This window comes from Lissotriton helveticus, chromosome 8 (assembly GCF_964261635.1).
Source record: "Lissotriton helveticus chromosome 8, aLisHel1.1, whole genome shotgun sequence".
NCBI lineage: Eukaryota > Metazoa > Chordata > Amphibia > Caudata > Salamandridae > Lissotriton > Lissotriton helveticus.
In genome coordinates this window covers 78,985,929-79,003,990 of record NC_136069.1, presented here as the reverse complement: position 1 = coordinate 79,003,990, position 18,062 = coordinate 78,985,929, and the positions used below count along the sequence as shown (strand labels likewise).

Sequence of the window (18,062 nt, the reverse complement as noted above, 5' to 3'; positions counted from 1 at the left end):
CGAAGAAGGAGAAAGATCTTCAGCGGAAATTATAGATTGCGCAATGGACATTGCGACAACGGCTTTCCGTTCCTTGGCTGGCTCGGCAGTCCTAAGGCGTCAAGGCTGGCTGCGGTTTACTTGGTTTCGTCCAGAGGTGCAGAATAAGATTTTAGATCTGCCTTTCGACAGAGGCATGTTGTTCGGTCAGCATGTGGATGATGCTTTGCAAAATATCAAAAAAGACACCGAGACTGCAAAATCCTTAGGCACGCTCCAATAACGAAAAGTGCCTTTCAGGGGAGCAAGAGGCAAGGGATCCTCTACTTACAGAGGAGGCTATCAGAGGTATTCCTCCTACTCCCAATCCTCCCAATTGTATAAGCCTCAGTATTCCCAGCGGCAACAACAACAATCGGCATCTTTCTCTCGTCAGTCTTCCAGAGGTAGACAAGGGCGTCAAGGAAGAGACCATTCTAAACGCCCATAGCGGCTTCCAGGCTCTGCCTGCTGTTCCTTCACCTCTGACTTCACAAATAGGGGGAAGGATTTCTAAATTTTCCTGACTGCTGGAAGATCATAACAGATCAGTGGGTCCTCCAGATAATTCAATTCGGCCATACATTAGAGTTCCAAAATGTACCACCTCCAAGAGCTCCTCGTGCCACGGGATCAAAACATCTGCATCTTTTCCGTCTCGAAGTTTCTCATCTTCTCGCCAAGGGAGCGAAAGAACCTGTGCCACCCACTCAAAAAGGAAAAGGATTCTATTCCAGATTTTTCCTCATTCAGAAGACGGAAGACAAGACCTGAAGGAGCTCAACACCTATCTCATAAAACTCTCTTTTCGAATGGTCTCTCTTCAAGACGTCTTACGTCTTCTAAATCCTGGGGATTACATGGCGACTTTGGATCTCCAGGACGCATATTTTCATGTTCCGATCCACCCAGCTCACAGAAAATGTTTGCGCTTCACAGTAGCCAAGAGCCACTTTCAATTCAAAGTCCTGCCCTTCGTGCTCAGATCCGCTCCGCGGATTTTCACTAAGGTATTGGCCCCGGTAGCGGCTTTTTTAAGGAAACAATCGCAAGAAGTCTTCCCTTACCTAGACGACTGGTTGATCAAGGCTCCATCTTCTCACGCAGCGTCAAAGCCTGTCGAGATTTGCATCCATCTTTTTAAAAGTCTGGGTCTATGTCTCAACAAATACAAATCTGTCATTGTTCCATCAACAAGAGTCAAATTCCTGCGATCTATTCTGGATGCAAGAATTTGCAAAGCTTACCCTTCAGAAGAGAGGCAGAAGAAGCTAATCTCCTCAGCAATCCGTCTACAGGGGAAAAGGTCCATGTCGGTTTGTTTCTACAAATCCTTTCTAGGATTGATATCATCAGGCATACAATTAGTTCCGCATTGCAGATTAAGAATGCGCCCATTGCCAGCTAGACATGGAATGGCGCCAGACGGAAGGCTCTTTCGAAGACAAAATCAAAGTCACTTCTCTTATGAAAAAGGCGGCAGCTTGGTGGGCTGTCCAGGAAAATATCTCCAGAGGCCTTTCATTCAGGAAACTTCCATCCCCGCTGATTCTAACCACAGATGCCTCAATGGAAGGCTGGAGCGCAGTCCTCTAAGATCTTCAGGTCAGCAATATCTGGAATGCGGAAGACCGTTGTCTCCATATAAATCTATTGGAGGTCAGAGCAATTTGCCTACCCTTGCAGGCGTTCAAACCGAGAATTCAAAATACAACTGTGCTGGTCAGGATGGACAACACCACGGCCATGCATTACGTAAACAAACACGGAGGTACAAGGTCCCTTCTCCTCTCAAAAGAGGCCCAGGAAATATGGGAATGTGAGATTCTTCACAGGGTAGTGCTCACAGCAGAGCACTTACCAGGCACTCTCAACACTACAGCAGACACCCTGAGTCATCTAAAATCTGCCTGTCACGAGTGGGAGTTGGATCAACGCACGTTGGAGAAGGTGTTTCAACGTTGGGGTACTCCACCAATAGACTTGTTTGCCACTCCAGAAAACAGGAAATGCCAATTCTATGTAAGCAGGCATCACCTTCGAGGAACGCTGGGGAATGCTCTTTCGATGTTCTGGTTCGGCGCATTCTGTTACGCCTTTGCTCCAATTCCCCTGATTCCACGGCTTCTCAGGAAGATGAAAATGGAACCTTGCAGAATGAACTTAATAGCACCGGCGTGGCCTCGCCAGTTCTGGTTCACGGAACTCTTACTACTGTCCCAGGATTATCCATGTCACCTTACCCTCATTCCATCTCTCTTGACGATGTCACAGGGACAGGTGATACATCCAGATCCGGAAACTCTCCATTTGAAAGCCTGGCTCCTGAGCACAGAGAATTCCACACTCTAGATATTCCTCAGGAGTGTAGAGAAATTAGGCTCAAGCTCGCGCACCAAGTACTAATAAAGCTTACCAAGCTAAATGGAAGCGTTTCTGCCTGTGGTGTCATAAGGAGCACACCCATCCGTTTTCTTCAGCTCCTCATCAGATACTGCTCTACATTCTATCGTTGGCAAAATCAGGCCTGTCTCATTCTTCCATCAAAGTGCATCTGGCGGCTATTTCAAGGTTCAGAAGGTCGACGGCAGGTCCGTCTCTTTGGTCCGCTAGAGTTATCAAACAATTCTTGAAAGGTCTTTTCAGAGTCTTCCCACCAGTACGGCCGCCATCTCCGTCCTGGAATCTAAATCTGGTTCTGGCTCCACTGATGAGGCCTCCGTTTGAACCAATTCACAGGGCGGATTTAAAATTCTTGTCATGGAAGTTAGCCCTCCTTCTGGCTCTAACCTCTGCTAGAAGAGAAGGAGAATTGCAAGCTCTCTACATCAAAAAACCTTTTCTACAGTTCAGGAAGGATTCTATGTTTCTGAGAACTAATCCAAAATGTATCCCAAAGGTTCTGTCTGAATTCCATTTGAATGAACCAGTAGTTCTGAAATCATTTTTTCCTCGACCTACTACACCAGCGGAACGTTCTCTTCATTCTTTGGATGTCCAAAGATGTCTCAAATTTTATCTTGAGAGGACAAAGGATTTTAGAAAATCTTCTCAGCTTTTTGTGGCTTTTAGTGTTCCACGGAAAGGACTTCCTCTCTCAAAGCAGGGGATTTCACGATGGATTACAAGTGCTATTGGTTACTGTTGCAGGATGGCAGGAAAGCCATTGGAGAGACCGGTTCGAGCTCATTCCACAAGATCTGTCTCATCTTCGGCGGCGCTCTTCTCTGGAGTCCCTATAAAGGACATATGTAGAGCAGCAACATGGAGCAGCTCCCATACCTTCACAAAACATTACTGCTTGGACTCTTTCATGAAGAGCGATGCTGCAGTAGGACAAGCTGTACTGAGGAATCTGTTCCAATGAGAGGTGAGCTTTCCCTTCTATCCCTCCTTCCTATAATTGCACATTTTGTATTGCATAAGCTTTCTGCGTCTATTGTTACAAGGTATATATGCTTACATAATGATTTCAATGTGGAAATGTTGTAATACGCTGATGGTAAAATGTGCCTGGTTATTTTTTACTGCTAGCTACTCTGATACAAAGCATGGGAATCTATGAAAGTTCCAATACTGGGGCAAGAAAACAAGTTACTTACCTGTAACTTTGGTTCCCCAGTATTGGTAACTTTCATAGATTCCCATGCGCCCACCCTTCTCCCCGGGGAAAGCTCAGCCTTCAGCAAAAGCGGTTACTGTTACACAGCGGCTGCGAAAATCTGAGGCTCTCTCCTGAGGGTTCTATGGGGTGAGGCTGATCTGATTGGTTGTTGCTAACTTTGGTCTCTTTTACACAAAGAGGTAGATAGGCTACAAAATGAGACGAGGCCTAGGCCTTACTTTCTTTTTTTTTTTTTTTGTAAATATCTTTTTATTGCAGCATAGTTATTTGTACATTCACATTGTATGTGCCATTTCCCCCGGTAAACATTCCCCTTATAGATTTTCGGCATGTGCATTACACAGCTTTTTAGCTCACACCCCGGAGGTCAAGCAGCGCAACAGCAGAGAAACATGTGTGTAGGGTGAAAGAACATGGAACAGGTGTTATCAGCTTTCTGGGGAAAGACAGTGCTGCTTTTCAGTCCTCTCGCTCCCCCGCCTAAGCGCGTTGTCCATTAAACTCAGGAGGGTCCCTTCTATATGTCCGAACAAGAACTCCCCATCCCCTCAACCAGGCCTCACTTTCTCTTTTGTACGTACTGCTATGGTATTTATTGTTTACGAGGCTCCCAGGCTGACGACGGGGAATGATACAAAGCATGGGAATCTATGAAAGTTACCAATACTGGGGAACCAAAGTTACAGGTAAGTAACTTGTTTTTTTATTTCGATGGTCTAGTGGATAATACTGTATTAGTGGGACTAAGATTTCCCACTCCCACCACAACATCCTCATAATGCATAACATGTATGTATTTGGAGGGAATACGGTTTAGCAAGTGTATGTTAGAGCTGTCATTACTGGTATATGTAATGTTTTGCTGCTCGCGTATTTAACAAAGGTGGGCATGACAATACTTGCTTTTCCCTCCCCACAGTTTTTCTTCACGTCATTTGCGGCCAGAGATAGAAGCTACTTGAGCATCTTTCGAATGTGGCAGAATGTGCTTCTCGATCAGGTAAGTTAAATGCTCAGGTGGTTGGGAAAAAAACATTTCCAAAAACTAAGAAATGTGCCATTCAAACCATTAATGTTGCATGGTCTAATGATGTCATACTTCGCTGTCATAATTTAGCCTTCAGTGTTAAGGACGCATTTTCAAAATTTTGAGATAGTATTTATGTCCCGACAACCTAAGTATTCGGGGTGAGTGGACCGTGTAAAGTTGTTTTAATGTAGTGGTAAATGGAAATATAGTAGCTAAAGCCGTTTCCGCTTAACAGCCTTTTTATAGAAAGAATGCGGGGCGAGGAGGTGCAGCCAGACCAGTGACAATCCCCGTAAAAGTGGCGGAAACTGAGCAGCTGAGCCCCGGTAAAATTCTGGGTGCCGATTTGGTAGCAACCAATCAGCGGGGGGCCCACTGGGTGCACCACAAGGTAAAAGGGCAGGCCCCCAAAAAAGCTTTTGCCTTTGCTGCTAAGAAAGGCATTCATCGCCGTTGGAAGATTTGCCGCCGTGGGGTCACCTGGATCACTGTTTTTGTGAGCCAGCATGGGGAGCGGCGTGCTGGGACTGCGCTGTCCCAGGACCAAAAGCTGTGGGGGGGACTTCGGTGACACATTGGGGCAGGGGTGTTTAGTGAGCAGGCTGGCCATGTGAAACTCACGGTTGGGCAGCGGTGTGTACAGAAAGCGCTGCCCTTGGGAACTTGTGGATGGGCAGTGGCCTCAGCGGAGTGCACTGCTGGTTAGCAAGTAACATGCTGCCCTGGGGACGTAGGGTTGTCCAAGAAGAATCAGACCGCAGCGTGTCCAGAGCACGCTGCCCGTGTGGTGAGGATTGTGAGGAGCATTCGGGCAGTGGCGTGCGGGGAGTGGACTGCCTGTGGAAAATAGGGCAGCAATGTATGCAGAGTGAGGTGGGCAGTGGCATGGGATGAGCACGCTGACCACTATGGTACCTTTTAAGCCCCCTGCCCTCTCTCCCCTGAGGCGCCAGAACGTACCTGGATGAGCGCCGGAGACGTTTGTAGTCTCAGACAGTTAGCGGGAGGCAGGTCTGATTTAGCCACGCCCCAACCCACAAAAGATACGCTCCTAAAGGGGCAGTATCACAATTGGATTTTGGCTGGATCTAGGGTGGCTGAGGATGCAGAGAAAGCTGTAGTTCCTCCCCATCATCTGCAGAAGCACAGCACAAGGCCCATTGGGGCTGGTTTTGAGGCAGTCCCTGAAATAAGGGGCAGGGCTAGAGGAGTTCGTAGAAGAGGCATTGAGCACCCACAGCAAAGGAGTATGCAGAGAGTCCAGAGTGCTGGTCCTTTCACAGGGGGTGCAGGGAGAGACTAACGCAAGCCTGCCAGGTACAGGAGTGAGAATGAAGAAGACAACTGCGTAGCATTACCTGCAAAACGTGGGAGTGGCAATCCAGGAAGCTACAAAGGGCCGAAGCTGGACGAAAACCTGAAGGCGCTACTGAGGAGAGCCCAGAGCTTGATGGCAAATCGGGGCAAAGACTGGGTCAGAAAGCAGGTGATGGGACACACCAGTTGGACACAACTGTAGACCCAGCAGGAGCTGGCAGTAAAAAGGCCGGTGGGCTCAGAGGAAAGGGCTCATGCAACGGAGGCTTGCAGCAGGAACGGCGGCCATCTCGGTGAGGCCTGCAAAGAAGCATCAAGTGCAGGCCAAGGCTTGGAGGCCCCCTGCCAAGCAACGGCCCTCCTTAGAGAGAGCCTTGGATAGCAAAGAAGACAGTGACCACAGAGGCAGGAAGGTATCTGAAACCAACACGGTGGTGACCACAATGCCTGCAGCATAGCAGTGTGGGGACAGGACAGGAGATAATAGGGAGCCATAAACACGCACTGCGGCTGGGGTAGGGGAGCAACATATTGGTGGCCAGGCTGTGGGTACCGCTGTGGTAACCTCTGAGGGCATTGCTAAATATGGCACGCAGGTGGGGGTGATGAACACAGCAGCGCAAATGGCATTGGGGCTCCAAGCCACGATAGGTCAAGGGGACGCAGGACAACCAGGGGTTCACAGTGCAATGGCAGGGTGGATCAGGGGCATCGGGTCAGAATGTACCTCCCTTTAGCTGTGCACCTTGGAGGCCGTGGCCAGTTTCAGGGAAATCTTTATTGACACCAGGCTACTCAGTATTTTGCCAGAATGTGGGGTTATGGTCAGGACATGGAAGTGGGCCACCAAACGCGCCGGCTATGTGAAATCCAAAGCCGGCAACACAGGACGGCCCGGATGGGCAACAGAGTACCTCAACAGTCAAGGGGCAGGTCCCCAAACAAACTAGTGACACAGCAGGCAAGGAGCCAGAAGCACAGATACAGACAATCCTACCAAGGCATGGGTTGGGGGAGGAACAGCAGTGCGGGCGAAGGTAAGCCCGCCAATGAGTACTTAAGGCCTTCACAGGGTGACCCACCAGTCATAGCTAGACTGATTAAGTTGGCTAGCTTTATCCCCTAGCAGTAAAAGTGTGGATCAGGCGCAGGGAGTTATAGACATTTTTTCACTGCTGGAAGTGTTCCCGGCACGGTTAGACCTGACAGTTCAGGATAAGATAAAAAGTATAAGAGGGAGAGGCAAAAGCAGAGAGTGGAACGAAATATCCAGAATTAGCTCAGAGTGTTCAGAACCTTAGCTAGCATCTTTGTGGAAACATTCCCACAGAGCGCAGCATTCCTGTTCTTGCACGAGCAGAACTCACATGAGGCACAGCTGAAATATCAGGGAGACGCTTGCCTTTTAAATGTCGTAGTCAGTAGCAAATAATCACCTTTACTGTGGACCCGACAGAAAGGGACGCAGGACGGGATCCCTCATAATAGCAAACAAAGGGCATATGCGGGCGGTAAAGCAGGAAAAACATGCATAATTTCAAAAGCGGTCAGTCCTGTAAGTTTAGGCATGCCTGCAAGTCCTGTAAGTTTAGGCATGCCTGTAGCAACTGCGGGGGCAAATCCAGCCATTGAATGCAAGAGGCCCAAAGGCAAGAGGACGCCAAGAACATCAGCAACAAAAAATAGAGGATATGGGGTGGGGTGACAGGAAGCAGAAGAGAGGCCACCCACCACATTGCTGCCCCCATCCATAAAAACTGCAACATTGCTAAAATTATTGAACAGCTACCCTCAGGTTAGAGACAAACAGCTGCTTGGAATAGTTTTACCATACTACAGCCCCCGGACCACCCTGCTTACCCAGAACTTGAAGTCAGTCCAGGATAACCCGTCCATGGCAAAGGTAAAAGTGGACAAGGAGGTCCGCCTAGGGCGGGTCACGAGCCCCTTTTCAGAACCCCTGTGTAGCAGTTTTGTGGTATCACCAATGGGGTTGGTAACCAAGAAGGAGCTAGGCAAGTTTTGACTTATTCACCACCTGTCTCACCGAGTTGGGGAGTCGGTAAATGACTGGCTGGACCAAGACAGCTGTTCCGTATCCTATTCTAACATAGATGATGCAATAGACCAGATCTGATAGAGACTACTAGCCGCAGATTCCTTAACGTAGAATTATCCCCAGGCATGAGACTGGATCTGGAAAACTTTTTGCCACAGCATCCCTGCACGCCGGGGGGACGGCATCACGCGACTCCGCCCAGGCGTTGTCCGCGTACGTGACGTCAGAGAGGTCACATAAGTCCCAACCCCGGCGCGCCTACGTAGTTTTTTTATTTCCTTTTCCGCGTGCAACGCGGATCCGGATCGCGCTCGGGCCTGTTCTGACCTTTCCCTTTCGCTTATTGCGTGTGTGTGGAAACAGTGCGCGAATGTATTCGGGCTTTAAGACGTGCTCGTCTAGTGCGCGCCAGATGTCGGCAACGGATCCTCACCCCATCTCCATGTGGTGTTTGGGGGAACACCACGACTCCACTGATTGTGAGGCGTGCCAGCAGATGAAACCGAAGTTCCGCGGGAGCGCTGGATGAAACTTCTCTCCGCTCGCATGTACTGGTCGGCGTCGTTACCACGCCCGTCCCCTGCGAAAGATTTCCGGAACCGCCGCCGCCTCCGTCTTCGACTTCGTCCTTCTCTCAGGCCACATCAGCGTCGCTCACCTGCCGGTAAGTGTTGCAGTTTGTCCCCGAGGGCTGGTTCCCGGCCTGTTGGGGGCGTGGGCTCTCCACGGGTGGTGCGGCCCCACGTGTCGTCACCCTATCCTCCGTTTCCTGGTGGGGGGGCAACTAGAGCCCAGATGGAGACATATGCGGCGGCTTTGCAGGCCGCGCTTGCTTCTCCTCCTTCTCCTTCCCTCCCTGGTATGTCAGCAGATCCCTTGCAGTGTGCGGGGCCCTTCGCGGCGTTGCCGGCAGCTCCTGCCCCGGTGGCTCCGGTCCCGGTGCCGACTAGTTCGGATCCAGGTTCGTCGGATGTGGTGCCATTGGGGTGGGGCCCTTCGGGTGTCCCTCCTACGGACCACGTCACCTCTGCTTCACCGCAAACTCCCGCGGGAATCCCTGTGGTATCGCAGGAGGTCACCTTGACTCGGGTCGTACTCCCGAGTCCCACTCTGTCCTCGGGACAGGTGGTGACCTCGTCCGAGGCCGAGGTGATGCCGCTGGTCACCTCTGCCTCAGATTGCAGGCTCTACGGCGCCAGGCCGACTTCGGCCGTTGACTTGTCCTCGGACACCTCTTCTCCAGAGGTTCGACACTTGCTGGTGTCATCCTCGCCGGAGATGGGCCAACGTCGTGGCTTTTTCCCCCAACGTCGTCTTAAGGACGGCTCCTCGCCGTCACCGAGGTCTTCGCCAGAGGCGCCGCAGGTCCCCCACTCTTCGGTCCCTCTTCCTCGTTTCCGGACCTGGCCCTTCCTTCCTCCGGTTGGCCTGGGGGACGGCCGCCCTAGCTTGCAGCCGTCGCCTACTGAGGAGCTGCTTTCCCCACCGCGGGGCCCTATGGAGGCGGGGGCGGCCTTCGCTCGTGCTGTTTCCACGGCTGTGGGGATTTTGCGCATGGGTAATCAAGCTGCCCATTTCCCCGCGGATCATCTTCTGGAGGTCCTCCATCAGGGCTCTGGTGGTAGGGAGCTGCTGCTTCCCTTAGAGGATTTGCTCCATTCTTCTCTTTTGGGGACTAGGGGCCGTCCCGCCACGGGGGACCCAGTGCCCCAACACCTTCTGCACCGCCACCATCCGGCGCCGCAAGATCCGGTGTGTCTTTCTCTCCACCCCTCTACCAGAGGCCCTCTTTTGAAGAATGCTTTTCCCTTTCTGCCGCCGCTGTTGTCGCCCCCGTTACGGGAGGCCCGCTGGCTGGACTCATGGGGGCGCAATATATTCTCCTCAACCAGTGCGGCTCTGCGGGCCCTTAACACGCTGTGTGTTTTGGCTATGGCCACTTCTTGCTAGTGGGACTCGGCGGAGTCCCTTATGTCTGCCTCTTCTCAGGAGGGTGCCTGTGTTGAATTGAGGCATCATGTGTTGGATGGCCGGGAGCTGGTGGCGTTTATTCTCTGCTCCGCCCTGGACATCTCGGGAGGTGCTTGGTCGTGCCATGGCTTCTTCGTTGGCACTTTGTCGCCATCCCTGGCTTCCCGGATAACGTTCGGGAACGGCTGGTGGACCTTCCTTTCGATGGTGCTCTTTTGTTCCACGCCCCTCCAGACTCGGCCATTCAGAGGTTCTTGGCAGGGCTTCGCCCTCCTCCTTCTCCCTCTCAGTGACCTCTGAGTTGATCTGGTTTTTAAGTGGTGTTCTCATTTGGGTGCGGGTCGCCTCTATTGTGTGATCTGTGTGCTTCATGTGTATTCAAGTCCTCCTTGTTGGGACTGTGGTTCTGTTGGCTGCTGCCCGGCCCTTCTTGATTGTGTGTTTTTGATTTGGGTTTCTACACCATGCTGGCCCTGAGACTAGGTCTTCTGTTTTTTCTCTTTGGCTGCTTGTCAAGCCTTCTGCTGGTTTTTCCACAGGTCTTTCTGTTGTCCTCTGCTGCAGAAGTTTGTTCCTAAGAGGTTCCCATGTCTTGGGACGTAACATGCCCTATGTGGGGTAGTGGTAGCTGTTATAAAGCTCTGTCATGCGCTGGGGAGCTGTGGTCACCTTCGGGCCTCCGCTCTCCGTGGCGTTACAGTATGTTGCAGATGCAGTCCTCTTGCTGATGGAATGGCTTGAGTTGTGCCCCGGGGTGTCCTTCTCCGAGTTGACTAGGCTGTTCGCCTGGTCTGGCCCGCTGTCTGCAGCTTGGCGTCATTGCTCTGTCTGGTTCCTCTTCTTTTTGGGCCGTGTGTGCTGACTCCTCCCTGGAGAGTGTCCAGACCCTTCTTCGCCTTCCTGCTCTCTGTCTTCGGCTGGCGTCTGGCTTGCCTTGAGTGCATCGTTCCGTGGTGTTCCCTGCGTCTGGCTGTGCTTGCCGGTGCCGACCTTCTGTCTTTCTGCACCATTGTGCCTTCTTGGCGCTTTAGTGGGACAGTCATCCTTGCCTTGTCTGCTTCTTCCAGTGGGCCCTGCATTCAGTTCTACCTCTCCTCCCTGGGGGGTGAGATGGTTCTTTTGTTCCTTGTCCCTCTTTCAGGCGCAGTCTGTCCCCGCGGAGCGTTGGATGGTTCTTCCTGGGTGACCTTGGGCTCCCCGGTCTACTTCCGCCTACTTATTGCTGGTGGCGACATTTTCTCTGTTTTATTGCCTTCTGGCTGCGATAGGCATGGCTGCCCTCTTCACTGGGTGTGTTCCCGGTGGGGGGGCTTGCCTTTGCTCTTCCTCTTCTCCTTGGAGTCTCTAGGTTGCTGTTCTCCCTCGGTGCTCCTCTTCCTTGTCTTGGCCTTGAATGGAGGTTTTGTTGCCTTGTATGGGCGTGGGGTACTTTGGCCTCCTTTCGACTTGCCCTTGTTTCCTCTGCTGAGTGAAGATGGCTACCTCTTTTCTTGTCTTCCCGCATCCCCTCTGGGGTTGGTGGTCTGCTAAGTGTAGGGGTTCCCCTTGCCTGGGGGGACAGGGCTCTTCACACTGTCTGTTTGGACTGTCCCCTGTGGGACTTTCTGGTAGGTCCAGATGGTGGGTTCCTCTTCCAGACCCTCCTCCCCTCTGGGTATGGCTAGGGTATCTATTCTACTTTAAGGAATCTGCGGCTAGTAGTCTCTATCAGATGTACAAGTTACTTACCTTCGGTAACGATGTATCTGGTAGAAACGATTCTAACCGCAGATTCCTTCACGACCCGCCCTTCCTCCCCGTTCTGCGAGTACCTTTGGCTTGTCCTTCTGCACTCGCCTCCTGAGGGTGGCTGTGTCTTCTAGGAGTACATTCTTTCCCTCTTTATTTGTTCCTTTTCCTCCCCTTTTGGCACATTGGAGGATAGGTTTATAGGTACTTCTGAGCCCTTATGCTCTGGTTGCTCCAGGTTGGGGCCTACCTTCCACCCCACCTTCCCTCTCCCCCCAACCCCCCTTCTTCGTACTAGGGTTCTGGGCCCTCTGATATCCTCTAGGTTGAGTTCTTTTGGCTGTGCCACTGCCATTTGTTCCTTATGGGGTTTGTCACACTCTGTGCTGGAGCTGTCTTGGAGTTTTGTTGTTCCTAGTTTGTCCCGTACTGGTTCCCCTTCATTGGTTTTGGTTGGGGTTGTAGTCCTGCTACATGTTATCATGACATTTTGACATATGTTCTTTGTCTCCAGGGGGGGCTCTCTCCGTACTGACAGGGTTGCTGCTCAGGGCTGGGCTCAGTTCTTTATTCTTTTCCCTGCCTTTGGGTACTGCAGTGCCTGACACTGCTCTTTATGGTGTTGTTCCTCGCCATTCCTTTTCCAATTTTTCTGCTCTTTCGCACACTTTTCCTATACTCTCACAGTTTTATCTTATGGCTCCGTGTTGTGGCGCGGAAAAATTCTCCGAAGAAAACTGACGCAGGCGCGCCGGGGTGGACTTATGTGACCTTGCTGACGTCACATACTCTGACATTGCCTGGGTGGAGTCATGTGATGCCGTCCCCCCAGTGCGCAGGGATGCTGTGGCAAAATTCTGCGTTAAGGAATCTGCGGCTAGAATCGTCTCTACCAAATACATTGTTACCGAAGTTAAGTAACTCGTACATTAGGACGAGTGGGAAGGGGTCCATGCTGGCAGAGGTAGATAGTGAATCAGCATTTTGCTGGCTGCCGGTACACCCAGAGTGCTATGCCCCACTAGGTTATCAGCTGAGGGACGATTATTACTACGGTAAGTGTCTGCCAATGGGGTGTGCCATCTCCTGCGCTTACTTCGAGTTATTAAGCAGCTTTTTGGAATGAGTTTTCGGGGGAGCGCCACCTAGCAGAGGAGCAGGATCATTACCAGGATGATTTTTGTGTTCACTGGCAAACCAGGCTCTACGGAGTGTGTGGGCTGTTGGGGCAGTTTGCAGCTCTGGCAGAAGAGCTAGGTGTGCCCCTAGCCCAGGAGAAGACAGAAGGCCCTACTTCCCAGCGGTCCTTCCTGAGCATTAAGTTGGACACCGTGCAGGGCCAGTGCAGACTAGCTGCAGCAAAAGTTGAAGACCTGCAGCACACAATAGATGGTTTCCTAGGGAAAATAAAAACCTTTTGGGGGGAATTTCTACAGCTTGTAGGTAAACTCAACTTCTCTAAATGGGTGATACAAGTAGGGAGGTCTTTTGACAGACATATGGCCTGGTTGACAATAAGGCAGACATAGAGGCAGCACAGGGTGCGACTGACAAAAGGGGTAAAAGAGGATTTGTGGAATGGGCAACATTCCCAGCTGAGTTCAATGGAAGTCTGATATGGCGGGAACCCTGGGAGACGTCTGAGCAGCTGTAACTATTCACGATGCAGCAGTCGCGACAGCTTTGGGGCACAGACATCGGCCCGCTTGCCGTCAAGTTGGCACAAGGAGGGAATCCCCCCAAAAACTGTCAGTGCTAGAACTCTTACCAATAATAGTTGCCTTCTCTATATAGGAAAGACGCTTAGCTAACAGGCAGATTACACTGTGGATGGACAACTACGCTGTGGTACAAGCTTTGAATTTGGGGACAGTGCACTGCCCAATAGTGTTCCACTTGCTAGGAAATTTGGTAGGTTTCCAGCTTAGAGCTAACATTGAGGTCACAGCCAAGCATATTCCTGGCATTGAGAATGCGGTGGCTGGCACAGTGTCTCGTTTTCTGTGGCAGAGATTCAGGAAACTGGCACAGCAAGCGGACCGTGATGGGACAGCGATACAACAAGAGCTGTGAACTTGCTAGACCCTACCTGAGCCTTCTGGTGAATAGTGCATTAGCACACAAGATGGTCAGCAAGTTCCTTAAGTCCTGGGAGATTTTTAAGGCAATAACCAGTGCCATGGGTGTTAAAAAAGTTCCAGTAGGGACGTGGAGGCATTGATACAGTGGTCACTCTACAGGAATAAGGCTAGATCATGGGTACAGCTCCATTTCTTACTACACAGAACTAGCAGGTATCAGCTAACCAGCGGCCACGTTCTATTGTAGGATGGCCATGAAGGGATGGAGGCTCGTGCAACCAAGGCAGCAGGACAGGAGGCGCTGTATAGGTTTTGGCACCTTGAAAAAGGTGTTCAAGGATTTTCTGAGCATCTGCACGCAGAAGCATGAGCTGCTGTTCTTTTGAGCAGCATTCTTGCTGGCTTTCTTTGGGCCAGAGTTAGTGAGTTGGTGGCCCCGGACCGATACAACCCTGGGCAGGCCTGCTTGAGGAAGAATGACTTGCACATGGAGACCAGCACCATGACCATGTTTCTGCGTAGATCAATGACAGTTAAGGAGGGCAGGGCTCCCACCGGAAGAATTTGTGACACACCCTTTTCGCTTAGGTGCCACCAAAACAGCTGCGGTCAGCAGCCCAGAGGTGGAGCGCATCAAGCAGATGGGCATCGAGGCATTTCAGGGATATATCCGACCTAGCTTAGTGTACATTTTTTCCATCACGACAGATCTCCCTGGTCAAGTGTAGAAGTGATGAATCCTAGGACACTCGCTTATCGCCAGGGCTCAGCAGTGGGTGGCTGTGCGGATGCTAGACAAAGTATTGGGGCTGCAACACATGAAGGTCTTAGGGATTGGAAGGCTGGGAATGGGGTGGGAACACCTGCAGCCAACCGTGCGAGATGTAATGAAGTGCAGAAGGAAATCAGATGCAGTGTTGGTGCTCCTGGTCGGGAAAGACTTGACCAACCTGGGGCTCAGGGATTTAATTGGGACCATGACAGCCGGGCAGACAGCCATCGCCCGGCTTATAAGACTGGCAGACCTAGTATGGCCCGAGATCTTGCCGTTCGCTATTTGGAGTGGGGGCCTTGGATAACACAGCGGTGGAAAGGCCTAGGAAGAAACTAAAAATCACTATGTCCAGAGTGTGCAAAACTAATGAGTGGGGTTTCGTGAGGCATGACCTCATTAAACTTAACACAAGAGGATATCACGAGCAGTAGGGCGCACTTGTCAGAGATTAGTATTTGTCTGTTCCTCCTCAACATCAGGGGGGCTCTTGAGTTATTAGGATTCAGCTAAGCAGGAAGCTAGCCTGTGGTGGAGCTGCCTGAGGTCATAAAACCACAGGCAGCGGGGCAGGGGCAGCACAAAGGGACTGCAGAAGGAGCTCAATAGTCAAAGGTGGAGCCACTCAAGCTCATGCCCTTGGGATGCCTGATGGTTGGGGCACGGGGAGCAGGCTATGGGGCGGCATGGGTTCAACAACTTGCGGACACTGCACTTGCAGTCCGGGGCAGGCACGAGGCCCGCCCATAGAACTTGGCAGCAAAGTGTTAGCCTAGAAGCAACGAGAGGTTTTAGACCCTGGCTGGGAAAGGGATTAGGCTAAGAGTGCTGTCAGAAGATGCTGTTATCGAATAAGGACTACTGCCTACTGTTGTTGACCTACGGATAACGTGGGCAGTAATGAATATATGCATGATTTAAAATAATGATCTGCGAATTTGCGTATCAAAGTGTGAATAAAATGGAGTTGCAGACGTTTTTCAACATTCCAGGCGTTTTTTTCATCTGTGCCAGAAAAAGAAAGGTGGGATGCAGCTAGCGGCTGGGAAGCTGAAGGGACACCCTCCTGGGAGGAGTTATGTTCTAAGCTTTTTTTTTTTTTTTACTTGTGTGGGGTTCTTCTCTGGCCACTGCCCTCTGTCTCTTGCGATAGACAAGCATGCTGATTTTCCTAAGCCTGCTCAGTGAAACTCCTTGGCTTCTCCAAGCTCCTTTTCCCTCCCCGAGCTCACAGAAGACCACGTCCAGATCCTATCCGTTCCCATTTATGAAGCTACATTTGTGTTCCTGTTTTTCTTTCCTCCAAGTTCCATTACTCGTTGGCAGCTCTTGTGTCTCGTGGGCCATGTCAACATCTTCAGCCATGAAGGAGAATTTCATGGTGTCTGTGAGGCAGTGTTTGATTTATTTTTGCATCATTTCAAGATTTACATGAGTTTAAGGGTGGCATCGGGTGTCTTGTATGGGTCACTGATACACTTGCTTTCTGCTGGTTTCTTCTCTGTTAACTGCCCCGTTGCTTCTCTATACTTTAGGAAAGCTTATCACATATTTTACTTTCTCGTTCTCCAAGCTGTTATTGTCCCCCATTTTCTTTACCCTTATCTGCCCAGTGCTGATTGCATCCAAGTCATATAATTTTTCCACTTGTGAAGCTGGTGTTAAACTATGGTTCTTCTCCTGCCCTCATCTCGTATATCCTTAGCGAAGTGTCTGCTCTTCCACTAGCACTGAATCCCTTCCCTCTTCCAGAGAACCCTCATCTGTATGCTCCCTTTCCACACTATCAGAAGGCATCTTGCAAGTAGGTTCATGTACTGCCGTGTATTTAAGTGACTTGTGTACTAGCAGCTTTTTTCTGCAGTTTTTCATAGTACAAGTTAAGCCCAAGCGTATTGAAGAGCATACATGAGCTCCAGATTACATTATAGAAAAGTTGTATTTATTTACTTTCCCTGTTAGGCATGACGAGATAAAGTGATTTGCCCAGAATGACCGGAGGTTGCGCAGAGGCCGGACTCAAACCTAGTTTCAAAAGTCAGCATCTCTGTCCCTTCGACCACATCTCCTCTCTTGATCTGAGAGTGTTTTACTGAAATACTTGGAGTCCCCTAGTCGCCGTGTGGTCAGACTCCATACAGAGATACATTCCTGACTTCTTAGACTGTCCAATAAGATGCAAGTTTAGTTAGTAACCACTGGGTTACCTGTTTCTAATGATATCAATCGAGGTTTGGTGAAACACAACTTATATGTTTTCGAAGGTTGTTTATTGATGGGGGTAAGTGTACACCTACCACCAATAACAAGACCACCAACATGGTACTGGGTCCCGAAAAGGGTCTCTATAAATTAGTCCCTTGCTCAACCATTGTAGCTGACACCAATCAATAAGGCTTAACTTAGGAGATAGGCATGTAAAGAAATTCAAAACACCACTACAGTAAATAAGTAAGACACAACACACAATAAAAATCCCACACCAATTTATAAAAATAAGTAATATTTGTATCTTTACAATGACCAACATCCAATGCAGGGAATCACAAATATGATTTTTTAAAGAATGAGCACTTTCTAATGCTTATAAACCAGTGGAGCCCAATTGGGACATCTGGCCGTGCTTGACTGGGAAAAAGTCAGTTTCAGGCTGACCAGGATAGAGCCCTGGTTGGATGCACTAAGCTGGAGGCTCCAGTAAAAATGTTACCTTCACACTTAGAAACTTTCATGGATCTTTTTCTTCTGATGGCCTTCGACCCTCCACAGCAGACTGGATTCGGAGTGCGTTCTCCGGCTTGACTTTCCCTGAGGCCTTGGTCAAATCCTTAGCTCCGAAGCCTTCAGTAGGATGAACTAGAAATCCTGGCCGGGTTGCGGTTGAAGGTGGCCGGCTTCACTCTTGCGGTCGGATCCGTCACCTTATGGACCTTTTTCAAAATAGTTACCCACACTTCTCCAAACTTCTGGAATTCCTTCCAGAAGGTTTCCTTATAGGTTCCAAGGGGTCCAAAACACAGGTCCAAGGGTCTGAAACCTCCTTGGGAGGTCTGGACTTCAGTTCCCACAATGCACCTTGCCAAATTCTTAGAAAGTCCACTGGACGCACTCCAGGAGGGGGTTCTTGCTGGAGATGATGCAGGTGAGCTTGGTTAACCTGTAGCTTGCAGGGAGTCTACTCCTTACTCCTTGAAGCAAGGCCAGGTCCCCAGTTTTGTTGTACCAGAGGGTGCAGCAGGCGCAGTCATTCAGAATGCAGGCCCTTGGGTGCGGAACCAGATACCAGCAGGGCAGTCCTCCTCCTTGTAGCTTCAGGCAGCAGAACTGAGAGGCTATGCAGCTCTCACATATTTATTTTCAGCTCCTTGGCATCAAGCACGGGCCCCCCTGACCAGTGGGGGGGGGGGGAGGAGGTAGGGGGAGGAGGCAGGGGGCCTCCCAGGCACAAGACCACTTCTTCC

The 18,062-nt window shown here is 50.5% G+C and overlaps 1 protein-coding gene across 3 annotated transcripts in view; it reads left to right on the top strand.

The window, feature by feature from the left end:
* The window catches only part of GRAMD1C (GRAM domain containing 1C), a 1,372,139-nt gene that overhangs the window by 602,301 nt on the left and 751,776 nt on the right, over nucleotides 1-18,062 (top strand). For all 3 annotated transcript variants that reach the window (XM_078656659.1, XM_078656660.1, XM_078656661.1), the window contains exon 6: nucleotides 4,563-4,643. In XM_078656659.1, coding sequence (XP_078512785.1) covers nucleotides 4,563-4,643 — 81 coding nt within the window. The remainder of the gene's footprint in view (nucleotides 1-4,562; nucleotides 4,644-18,062) is intronic.